General features: G+C 40.5%; 2 protein-coding genes; one reads left to right on the top strand and one right to left on the bottom strand.

Moving 5' to 3' along the window:
* Window positions 1-9,709: 9,709 nt before the first annotated feature.
* GSTUM_00012012001 (uncharacterized protein) lies at window positions 9,710-10,668 on the top strand (the record flags this gene model as incomplete). XM_002842284.2 has 1 exon in its annotated part: window positions 9,710-10,668. Exon 1 carries the CDS (start codon window positions 9,796-9,798, stop codon window positions 10,666-10,668), a length of 873 nt encoding a protein of 290 aa, XP_002842330.1. The 5' UTR covers window positions 9,710-9,795.
* A 156-nt stretch (window positions 10,669-10,824) lies between these two features.
* GSTUM_00012011001 (uncharacterized protein) lies at window positions 10,825-12,129 on the bottom strand (the record flags this gene model as incomplete). The annotated part of the gene is made up of 5 exons (XM_002842283.1): window positions 10,825-11,011; window positions 11,065-11,200; window positions 11,263-11,362; window positions 11,418-11,708; window positions 11,758-12,129. The coding sequence occupies 5 exons, from the start codon at window positions 12,127-12,129 to the stop codon at window positions 10,825-10,827; spliced, it is 1,086 nt and encodes a 361-aa protein (XP_002842329.1).
* Between the last annotated feature and the right edge of the window lie 368 nt (window positions 12,130-12,497).

The raw sequence follows: 12,497 nt of genomic DNA, 5'->3' as shown, positions 1-12,497 counted from the left end.
AGCTGAATTTCGTGGTCAATTCCTGGTCTTCGGGGTGGTAGCCCCGTAGCTTCTTCTTCTTGGAATAGATTTGTGAATTGATGATATTCTTTTGGAATCAATTCTTTCCATCATATTTTGCTTTGTGATTTCTTGTCTTGGATTGCTAGTTCTGTGCTGATGTTGATTTTTGCCAGAACTGCTTTCTCGTCTTCGTATATCCATTTGAGGATTCCTGTTGTATCTCCTCTTCGATAGTACCGTCCAAAGGCTTGTGCTGTAATCTGTTTGATCTCAATTCTTTTTGTTGTATCAGGCTGGTTCTGGTTTGGGCTTCCGAATCCCTTGTCTCCTCATGTGATTTCTTCCAGTTGATCTACTTCATGCAGATCCTCCTTGTTGATTTTTTTGATGATCAACTGTGCGATTTGATCGCCTTTCTGGACTTCATAGTCCTCTTAAGCTAGGTTGGCCAAGACCACTTTGATTTCACCTGTATAGTCAGCGTCGATCACCCCCCCCATGGTCATGAGTCGATGTTTGACTGCTAGACCACTGCGGGGAGCTACCTGCCCATAGGTGCCTTCTGGTTGTCCGATAGCTATTCCTGTCGCTATTGTTGCCTGCTCATTGGCAGGTATCTTAGTTTCTTTATTGGCATACAGGTCATGTCCTGCTGCCTCTTTAAAACCCTTATCAGGTACCGTTGCCCCTTGGTCCAGCTTTTGTATCCGTACTCTCTTGTCTTGTCTTATCTCGGCGAACTTTGCATGCAAAGTTTCTCCTTCCACTTCCCATAGCAGTGTCGAGTAGACCACAGGTAAACTGTTGAGACATCATGTTACACACAATTTGCTGGTGAAGATCATCTTGTTCTCGTTCCAATCGATTATCAGGTTATATTTTCATAACCCTGGCATCACTAGGACTATCTCATGGTTCTTGAGATCTGCTACCTGAAAGGTTGCCGTTTCCCTATGGCTGTCAATATCCATAGGTACTGTTACCGTATGGGTTATAGGACCTATTATGCTTGACTTTCCATCTGCTAGGTAGACCTGTCTTGCTTTCTTCACTTTCTTGGTGTAGAGGCCGTATTTGTCACAGATTTCCTTGTTGATGAAATCTTCGGTAGCCCCAGAGTCGAGCATTACATATATCGTTGTTTCTTCATGCTTTTCATTGTGTATTCTTGTTTTTATCATCACATGATCTCTGTCTTCTTCTCCTCTTTGTAAATGTAGTGCTGTATAGTAGTTCACTGATTTGATGGGTTTTCCAGGTCTACATCTTGGGTATCTCCAACTACAGTTTACTGAGTACTCTCATTATTTTCCGCCGGTGAACCTTCTGCGATCATTTTGTGAATGTTGCTCCTCTTTTGAGCTTGGAAGCGGTTGTTTTCAGCAGTCCTAGTTTCTTGGTATCCACTGTCTGATCAGCTTCTGCATTCTCCTATCTGATGTCCTGCTTTTTTGCACCTCAAGCAGAGTTTCCCATTCATTCTTCTAGCATATTCTTCCTTTGACAGGTTCAGAGCAGGTGTTGCCTTTGATTTATCCAACTCTATTAGTTCTCCTGGTGGTAATGCTCTGCTTTCACCTTGAGCTGCCTGTGGTTTGAAGGTTCTATACACGTTTCTGGATGATTGGGCCACCCTATATGCTAGAGTGTTCTTCGAGTGATTTGGAACGATGTTTAGTTTGCTTTCCTTATCGATTGCCCATCGTGCAAATTGTTCTGCTGTTATGTAGTGTGAGTCAGTGATTCCCCATGCCTCTTGGAGTCTCTTGCTGCAGTTTCTTAAGAGGATAATGTAGAGGGTAGAATCATCAAATTCTGCCTCATATTCCAATAGTCGGCATTCGTTCCAATATTCTGAAAAGGTCTGTTTTCCTTGTTGGAGTTTCTCCAGCTTTCGTCTTACTGTCTCCGTAGCATTGGGATCTCCAAATTGTTCCAAGAGTGTCGCCTTGAATTTCTCATACGTGACCCATTCTCTCTGTTTCCTTCCATCTTGGAAGGGCATGATCCATTGTCCCGCGAGTCCTCTGAGTAGAGATCCCACATAGGGAATCTGGATCTCATCGTGGTGTTCTCCATATCCCGTGACGGCAAAATACCCTTCGCATTGTACTAGGAATATTCGTAGCTTATCTTTAGCTCCATCGTATGTGTTGGGTTCTTTTGCTTTCAGTAGCTGGATATTTCCTTGTCCTGTATTTCGTATTGCTGCTAGAAATGCCTAAAACTGATTTTCCGTCATTTCAAGTATGCTAGTACCTGGTGCCAGAGCGGCTGGGGCTGGTGGTACAGTTACTAATGATCCTGACATTCTCTCAGGTCATGGAGTTCCTGCAGGAGAGCTATCGACTGGTGATCTGTTCTCTGGGGTTACTGGGCTTGCTGCCCTTGAGGGCTCTGCTGAGACGTGATCTAAGGCATCACTAAATCCCCCTAGGTTAAGGTTTTGATTGTCAATGTCGATATCTCCTTCCCTATCTGGGTTGAAGGATGCTGCCTTGTATCGTTTGGTGTCGTACTAGGTGTTGCTTTGTAATGTAACGATCCCTCCTTGGATAGTTAGTTCTTGGTGACGGAAAACAATACTTCTCTTCTTCTTATATTTCTTTCCTTAGTCTTATGATAGCACTAGGCCTCTGCCTACATTGCCAATAGTGCAAAACCTCTGACTTCTATCAGGAACACCTATTGTAAGCTTTCTCTAACTCTTCTTCGCAAAGAGCTTTCCTTGGCGTAACAATAATATTGCAATAAAGATAAAGATCGTAAAGGTGTTTTATATTGGTTAAAGTAATAAGTAGGAAAAGTACTTAGAACAAAGCGTGAAGAACCTATCCTCCTCGGCTGCATCGGCCTCCTTATATAGTGTTCTTCCCGTCTATAATCATGTGACCCAAAGTGGTCACATATGTAAAACCAAATCATAACAAACTAATCATGTGACCAAAGTAGTCACACGCTCAAAACCCATGACCTCATAGCAAGGTCCTGTGCAAAAACTCATAAACTAATCTTAATGCAATAAACAAGTCATATAACTCGAATGAGTCATCTGTACAAAACCCATGATCTCATAATGAGGTCTTGTGCAAAACATAAATCAAACATGCAAGGCATACCCGCAAGGCACACTCACAAGGCATACTTGCCAGGCGCACATCCCATAACTCATAATCGAGTCATGTGTGAAACATAACATAATAAGTCATATGACCCAAATAAGTCATATGCGTAAAATAATAACATACCTATGGTTCATAATCATGAGTCATGTGATAACCATTTTCCATGCCCAGTCACATTCGTGATATTGGCTCAGACAATTCTGAAATCTATCAGATTATCTCTGCCTAATAATTATAAACTTCTCTATTCTATATCTTTCTGGTAATATTGAATATTAGATTTAGTATTTTCAATTTGTTTATTATCATACAATTTAGTATAATGGTTTAAATTCACAAGTATAAGAGATTAATGCTATTAGTAGTAAGTTAAAAGTATAGATTAGGGTTGTTGGAGAATGTCTATAACATATTGCACTGAATAAGTGATTATCAGGTAACTACCTAAGAAATTTGTAATAATAAAAAACTGCTATTTCCAGTACCTTAATATCATTTCAAACATATTCAAACTCAAATGTTCAAGTTCAACTTCCAATCCTGAAACTAACAGGTTTTTAGATATAATAATTGTTGTTGATTTGGTATAAGACAAGTTGTTGCTATTTGATTTTTCCTATAATATGATTCCCACATCTTCTCTCTCTCAAACCTCCTCCTGAACTTTCTCATTCTCTTTACCTGAAGTTGAGTTATAACTTAGTAGATTTTGGCTTTTACAAAGTACTTCTAACTTTTTTTTCTTTTTCTTTAATATATTTAAAACTCATCTTGAATTACAAAAACTAATACTAGTAGTCTTAAATGTACTTTAGATATGATTAACTATATAGATTTTATCTTAAGCTTCTAGAAGTAGTCTGTTTATATTTTTATAATTAGAAATAGTACTCGTAGTAGTAATAGAGTAAATTTTAGGCAGAGATGATCTGTATAGACTCAGAACTATTTAAGTTAATTGAGATTTGTTTTGTAGATGGAGATTTGTCTAGGAAGGCTCAAAGGGTTACTTATTTCATTTATGACTACCAAGAGTAAAGTAAAGTAAGGTTGATTCGTAAAACAATATTATATTATTAAGGTCTCCTCTTCTTTGCTTAATGATATCTAAAAGCTTGGGAGGCACTTTCATATTTATATTCCATGTCTGTATATTTGTGAACTACATCTATCTCTTATACAAATTATTTACCTCTTTAACTATTACTCACAATATCTGGTATCTCCCTGAAGTGCAAACTCCTGGAGACCCTGAAAACCATCACATCCTCTTTGGCTATTACTATTTTGCTAATTGGGAACTGTATTGTTTCCAATAGTAATTAACTGATCTTAAGAGTTATTAGACTTATGGCCTTGTTCTCAAGTCAAATTGTATTGACCCCAATTATCTCCCTTATTGGTGAAATAATTAGTTTCATCTACAAGTCTGTCTGCAGGAGTAGTTGTATATGCAACATTCCTAAGTTGCCAACTTTAAATGTTTATCACTTCTAATCTAACATGCAAATATCTTCTAGATAACTTCCTACTAATTTGCAGTAGGCTATTCTACCAGATTGATAGATAATCCCTCAGTTGGTAACCATTGGTTGTTCTATGTAGCCAGGCTTTGACCATTGTTCAGTATTGGTGACAATACTTGCAAAAACAACACATTGTCTGACTTAGTTGCAACACTTTGAGAAGTCCATTGGCTTCTTCAGTAGTGCTTACTAGGAGTTCTAAACTCTTTTAATTGTCATAAGGTGGATGAGAATATGTTAGCTCTTCATAGAAATCTTTTAACATTCAATATCGTATTTTTGTACGAAAACATCCTGTTACCTACAGCCTATGCTACAAATGTCCCATCTTTGAAGTCTTGATATTCTCTGGGTAGTTGACAGATTTGCTCAGTTCTACTTCCCACACCTAGCTAAAGGTCTTCCCTCATAAATCCTGTGAACACAATCTAGTTAGAGTGATAGTAGTAACATATACAGTATTATTCTGACACCTTCAATTCTGTAGCATTATAGTGACAGGACACAACTAAGATAAATATGTATGATGACACCCAGGCCCTGTAAAGGGGCTAGAGGGGGTTGTTGGAGACCACCGATTCCAATTCCAAGCAAGGCTACACTACTTAGGGTGGTTCCTAGATATCTGTTAGGAATACCAGAATCCAATACCTAGGAACCACCCTAAGTAGGGTAACCCCACTTGGAATCGGAATCTCTGGTCTCCAACACCCCCCTCCGGCTCTCTTATGGGCCCACGCGTCATCATATATATCAATCTCAGTTGTGTCCTATGACTACATTACCACAGAATTGAAGGTGTTAGAATAACACCATATACGTCGCTGCCGTCTGTCCAACTGGATCGTGTTCGCAGGACATGTGAGAGGGGACTTTCGGCTAGGCCTGGGAAGTAGAACGGAGTAATTCCTCAACTACTCAGAGAGTTACTAGGCTTCAAAGACATGACACCTTTGGCATGAGCCGTAAGTAACGGGACGATTTCACACAATGAGATGGTATCAAATAGTAAAAAATCTCTACTAGATACCGATACAATTACATACATTAGAAGAGTCTAGAACTCCAAAGGACACTACCAAAGAAGCCAATGAACTTCACAGAGTGTTGCAACTGGGTTTCGGAACACGTTGTAGTCATGGGGTGATTCTTAATACTACAATGGTTACTGAAACCTACTACCCAGAGAGCAACCAAGGGTTGCCGACCGAGGGATTAATTACCAGTCTAGTAGAGTAGCTTCCTGCAAGTGAATAGGAAGTCATCCAAAGAAAATCTATCAGTTGGGTATGGAGTTACAAAGGATCGGAATCAAATGACCTACGATGGTTGTAATGACGACCACCTTTGCAGATATAGCCATGGATAAGACTGATCATTTTATCAATGGCGAAGACAATTGGAGCCAACTCAGTTCTACTTAAGAACTAGGCTATAAGTCTAAAGACTCTGCTAATCGGGATATTACTATTGGGGACAATACGTTTCCTAAGAAGAAATATCGTAATTACCGAAGAGGGTGTGATGGTTTTCAGAGTCCACAGGTGTTCGCACCTTGGAAGAAAACTTGATGTTGCGAATTACGATTGAAGAAGTACATAGTTGTATGATAAATAGATGTAGTCTGCGAACACTCAGACATGAAATATAAATATCGAAGTGCCTCCCAAGCTTTAGACATCATCAAGCAACGTAGACGAGACCTTAACAATATAATATTGTTTTTACGATTCTACCCTACTTTACCTACTTTACTTCGCTCCTAGTAGTCATAAACGAAACGAGCCAAGTCCGAGCCTTCCTAGACAATCTCCGTCTACAAAAATGAATCTCGATTGGCCTAGACAATCTTGAAGTCTATCAAGTTATCTCCGCCTAACAGTATCAGATCCTGGTACTCCTAGCAGTAAATTTTTAAAGATGAATACTTTTAAATAAAAGGTTTCTTTGTAAATTTTATAACCTTTATCCTCCAACCAATCATCAAAAAGTATTAAATAATTATGCTATAAAAGACTAAATAAACTAATATCTAATGATGGTTATAACAGGTACATAGAGTAGGATGGTAGACAGAGACGAATAATATTATATTCAAAACAGTAGTCAAAAAACCATCAAGTAACATATAAGATATAACCATCTAAAATTAATAATCATTTAAAATGTAGAGATCTAATAAAATTATTTTCATATATTAGATCTAAATAGAAGTCTATTATAACAATATTATTATATAAATTTAAATAAGAAAAAGCAAGACATACTGGTTCTCAGTATTAGGCTCAAAGTTGTTTTTCAAATATAATTAACCTATCTTTAATTTGACCATCCAGTTTCAGAACAGTTAAAAAATGCTTTATCACCTACTTCTACAAGTGTGTACTAGTTTTTATATTGTATAATAATCTTGCATACAATATGAGGTAGTAGGATAAAACTACTAGTAGATATTGTTTTGGTTGCTGTAATCGGCTCCTGTCTACTGTCATGAAACTTAAAATTCTGCTTTTTCCCCTTCTGGCAGATCATCTTCATACTTGTTAACCAGCCCATTAAAATCACTTTCTTATCTATATTGTAGCCATTCTTTAGTAGAATATTATGTCTTTAAGTAACTTCTTACAACTATAGTGTAATGTATCAAAATAAGTATACACACTGATAATTAATGATTAATTAAAAACCTTTTTCAAATAATCTCAAATATTAATTGGATTATTTGCAAAGCTGCACTATTTATTGAACTGTACTATAAAGTATGCTTAGAGTATAGAATTTTGTTTTAAAAGCCTAATCATTCAATTCTTTCTTAAAACTTTCTTCTGAGTACTATGACTTTTCAGAAAATCAGTTGCAAGGCTCTTAACATACTTTAAGTGTTGTAGAAACCCTCAGGTGTCTAAATGTTTAACCTAAATAACAATAACCTGTTTTTCCATTTTAGTTAGATTCTGCTCTGTCAAATGTACTTCACACTAGAGAAGACTTCCAGTAAGGCCTTTCCGAAATTGCCCATAAGTAATTCTGTAGGCTCGAGTAGCATTGTATATGTTGGTAAACTTTTAGGCATGGCAGTTATGTATAGTAGCTTGAACTCATAATTTATATGTAAGATTTGAAGATTTTGGAGCTGGAGTAATAATTCTTGAATCTTTTTAGAATTAAATACAATTAATGTGATATAATATATCATACTTTCTAATATATACTATTAAATGAGAATTATCTGCTTTTATAATTGTTGATAAGTTATCCAGTACTGATTATTTACTCAGTAATATCTGTTATAAGAAAGGAGTTTGGGTCTAGTTGGATAGCTACTCATGCAACTATCTATTGTTTTTTTCTATCTGTAACTGTATACATAAAATCTTTATACTCTTAACTACTTTACATACTACTTTTACTACTAGCTTCTATCTAGACTCTCATACCCAGCACTATAAGGAAAAGTAAATTCCTAATAGGTAGATCACTACTTACATTAGTATAGTGTGAGGTAGGAGGAGTTGTATATTATTGCTCATTGCATAATATAAATAGTTAATTTATAACAAAAATCAAGGTTGACTTTTATTCCTAAAAAAGCAAAATAGATATTATACTCTATTAGAAAACTGTAATAGAACCAGATTTGTTACTGTTCTGATATGAGTTCTGTAATAGATATAATTGGATGGGAGTTATAAAAGTTAGTACTATAAGTCATAAAGGTACCATAATTCAATATTGGAAACCTAATGAAATATAGTAGATATAGTAGTCCACAGAATTACCAGATTTGAATCTCATTAAAAGTGTTTTAATTAGATTTGAAAATGGAATTGGGTGAGACTTGGGACAGAATTGGCAATATTCTTATATTAGATATAGTATTAAATACTAGTATTTGACATGGAATTTCTAAAGATTGATTGGAGAGCTTGGTTCATAGCATACTCTAAGGATTACAGACTGTCATTAATGCAGATGGAGGGCCTACAGAATATTAGTTTGAAATTGTAAAGGTACACCTGACTTTTATCCTCCATGTATTGTCATCATTTGATATCACTCAACTTTCCTACCTTGATTTAGTTCCTATATAAATAGCTTGCCTATTTAGGAAGTGCGCCCGACTTATGTTTACCACCGAGTACAAGCCTCCACCAACCGAGGCAATCATTCACATATAGCTTTCCGATCGGTAAAAACCTAAAAAATTGAACCCTGTTCCATACGTATAATATTATACTGTTGGGCTTTCCTCCCCGGGTAAGGTCCAACAATTTTACTTCCATCTCGGAAGGGCGAAATAGGGAGTTGCTTTCGCCGTGTTTTTCTCCCATTTTCCCGAGAAGGAGATTTTCGATTGCATAGCGAACGGTTCAGTTATTCAAGTTTCTATTAACAGCGCTGTACCGAGTTTCATCACGAGAACCACCCCCCCTCCCCCACTTGTGTTTCCCCCTTACGCCCCACCTCTTTGCTTTTGGCTTATCATTACTTGTACAGTATCGGTATCACACCGCCAAACATTCCAGCCAGTGATCTTAGCGTGCCATCCCGTTCCCACCCTATCACGGAGCAAGTCGTTGCGGGTCAGACGTCGAGGGCGGGGGTGGATTTACAAGCTTAAGCTGAGAGTAGTTATTTCGGTGCATGATTCCGCTCACAGGGGGTAGTGGTAAGGAATGAGTAGTTAGGATTGTTTCTTTAGGAGTAGCACCATTGCTGGCAACAGTGGACAAGCGTCTACCGGCGCCGAGCTCCTACCAATACGAGCTATTGGGCTACTTGGTTACAAGCTATTCCCACCTTACACTAAGGTAACGTACTGAATTACTGAAACCCAACCCTCCGCCGTGGGATGAAACGGCGGTGGCTGTAAGAGTAATCTTCAGGAGCGTTTCAGTTTCCCCCCCCCCATCCTTTTCCCCGTAAATCTATGAAACGGAAACCCTTCGAAGCTCCTGTGTAACCTTCGACAAGGAGGGGATATATGAACACCTAGCGCAGCCATCGGTGGCCGCGCCCTAGCATGAAAAGAGCGAAATTCTTCAATTGATAAACCCCTTCCTTCCTTCATTCATTCCATTCTTCAATTCCTCAAATAATTTCTTCGCAAAGCAAGATCACCCACAAAATACACCAAAGACATGTCAGACGACCTCCTTTCCCACCACCACCTAATCTCCTACCCCAGCTTTATCCCGCTCTCCAACAACCCAACCTGGTACACCACCCAACTGCCGAAGGATCGCTCAAAGAACCGCACGTACCTATTCCTACCGACACCGACCTCCGTGTCGTCTTTCAAGCATCGTATCCCGAAATTCCTTGCGATAAATCCAAACTGGAGCATCTACTCCTTCGACAAGAGTATATTAGAATTGTACACGAAGGCGACGCGCACTTCACAGCTGTACGAGATGCGCATGTGTGGCGGCAGCCAGCGCAGAGGTCATACGGGGGGGGAGAACAGTATTGGGAGGGTTGTCGAAGACGGGGAGTGGTTTCGGGAGACGTATAAGGATGAAGCGACGCTGGTTGATGAGGAGGATGTGCTCAGTGTCGTGGACCCTAGCGGTGTGCGACTGGCGTTCACCACGTGCTTGGGTGATTCGGGGAGGCTGTTGGTCACTAAGGTTGAGGTTGCAGAGGGGGTTAAGCAGAGCGTGCGCGGGGTCGAGGTCGTCAGGAAGTTGCTGGGCACCGTCGCTGATATCGCGGAACGGGGGGGATTGAGGGCTTGGATCAACATCCCTGTAGAGGATGCGGTCATTGTTGGCGTGCTTTTCGAGATGGGGTTCGTTGTCAATCGGACGCTTTGGCTTGTTGAAGGCGATGCGGAGGTTGTGGATGAGAGTGGGATTTCTGATATTGTTGTCGGGAGCGGAAGGGTGAAGAGCGTTATGGAGAAGAAAAATAAGGCTGAGGTTTGGAAGTTGCCAGATTGGGAAGGGGGCATGAGTGGGTGGAGAGAGCAGTGGTCTGCCGCCTTGGATAGAATCATGGCAGGGGGGGCATAGGCATGGACGGTCACTCGTACCATAATGGCTCTCGATTAATTTTAAATTAAATAGATGATGGACATTCCCGTTGTCTAGATTTCTCTCCCTTTTGTACACACCACTGCGGGAGGGGGTCGCCCATACTGGGCACGGCCACTCGTTCCAGCCCCAAATCTAGCATGTTCCGCTAGGAGCATTCTTACAGTCCGAATACTTTCCTCCGCTAATTTCGACTCCACTCCACTCCCAGTCGGAGCAAGCATCCTGTGCGCAAAGGACATAGATCTGCGTCGCAGAGGAAGTAACGGTACCCTTCACGTTGGTGATCGTTAAGTCGGTGATAGGAACCCCGTCAGTAGGTCTATATTGGATCAGCTAACTATTCCACAATTTGGGGGCTGTGGGACAACGGACACTCCAGTAGGACTTCCGTTCTCATAGTCTTGCTGAATGACAATTCCGCGTTTCGAGATGTTCTTGAGCGTAATTCCGGAGTACGTGACATCACTGACGGAACCGGTAGTACCGCTGACAGTTTTTATTCTTATACCTGATGAGATAGTGCGGTCAGACAGACCGCCACCCACAATGGCAAGTTTTAATGTCACTCACCATTATCCGAGTCGACAACTGTAGAGTCCTTGATGGTGACCCCACGGACTTCGTTGTTTTTCCTTCCACCAACGCTACCGATTGAAATACCGTGTCCGCCCTGGTCGATGTTAGATCCACCTACCAGATATCACCTCGGGGTGGTGGACACATACAGAGCAGAAGCAATTCAGGAAGTTAATGTTTCTTCCTGAATTAACGGCCAAACAATCGTCCTGGTTGTAGACTGTTGCACCCTCAATAGTAACACCATCGGAACTTCCGACGTCGAAAGCGTCAGTGTTGTGTCCCAAATCATTGACATCTCCATCCTTGTTATTAATGGTAATCGAAGACAGGAGGAGATCTTCAACCCCACTGATACTGAAAGCTTGAACGGGGGTGTTCTTGAGAGTTAATCCGGTAATCGAGGACGACTTCAATCCGTGTGCGGCGAAGAATTTGGGCTACTGCACTCAGCGCCGGCCCGACGGATTCAGAAGGAGATCAACGCACCTTTTTTTTGCCACCATTGCCTCCCTTGGTATCCCACCATCTCGCTCCGTCGCCATCAAGAACAGATCCGGGAGCCCCAACTATATGAACATCTGTTCCGCTAACCGACACGAGTGGCCCAGTCCACTCTTTATAGCCAAAACAAAGAGTTCCTGTGAACGTAACGGTGGTCCCTGTGAGGAGATCAGTCAAATCGAGTGTTTGCCCCGCAGGAACGGTAAAATCCCCAATGGAGATATCCGTGCAGGACTTCTTGCAAGCGGCTACATCGTCGATGGAAGTAATTGTGCAAGATGGAGAAGGAGAACGTGCAATGAGTGGAATTGCAGTCACCAGACTGGCAAAGATCGAGAGAGAGGCAAAAGCGAACATCCCGGCTAAGAAAAGCACACGGTGCTAGTACAAAAGAATGTATAATTTTTTTAATTTTGTTCCTTTGAAAAAACCAAAGGATTAAGATAGTGGATGAACGAGAGGACGGAGCTTGACACCTGCTGCCGAAGAAGCTATAACACCGAGGCCTATCAGAGGTTTATATACTGCCTAATAAGTTCGGGGGTACCCCCTCAATCCCTAGCAAATCTCAACCCGGCAGTAATCTTCTATCTACTATAGACTAAACGATTCCAAAAAAGATTTCATATTTCACGCTCGTGGTCGACGAAAAGCTTAGCCCGGGTGCTAGCCTGGCGAATGTTTGTTTCTCCGACCCCAGCCTCCCCCAAATTGGTGGTGAGTGG

The sequence above is a fragment of the Tuber melanosporum genome (assembly GCF_000151645.1).
Source record: "Tuber melanosporum whole genome shotgun sequence assembly, scaffold_94, strain Mel28".
Lineage (NCBI taxonomy): Eukaryota > Fungi > Ascomycota > Pezizomycetes > Pezizales > Tuberaceae > Tuber > Tuber melanosporum.
The sequence above is the reverse complement of the archived record's forward strand: the minus strand, read 5'-3'. Positions and strand labels throughout refer to the sequence as shown.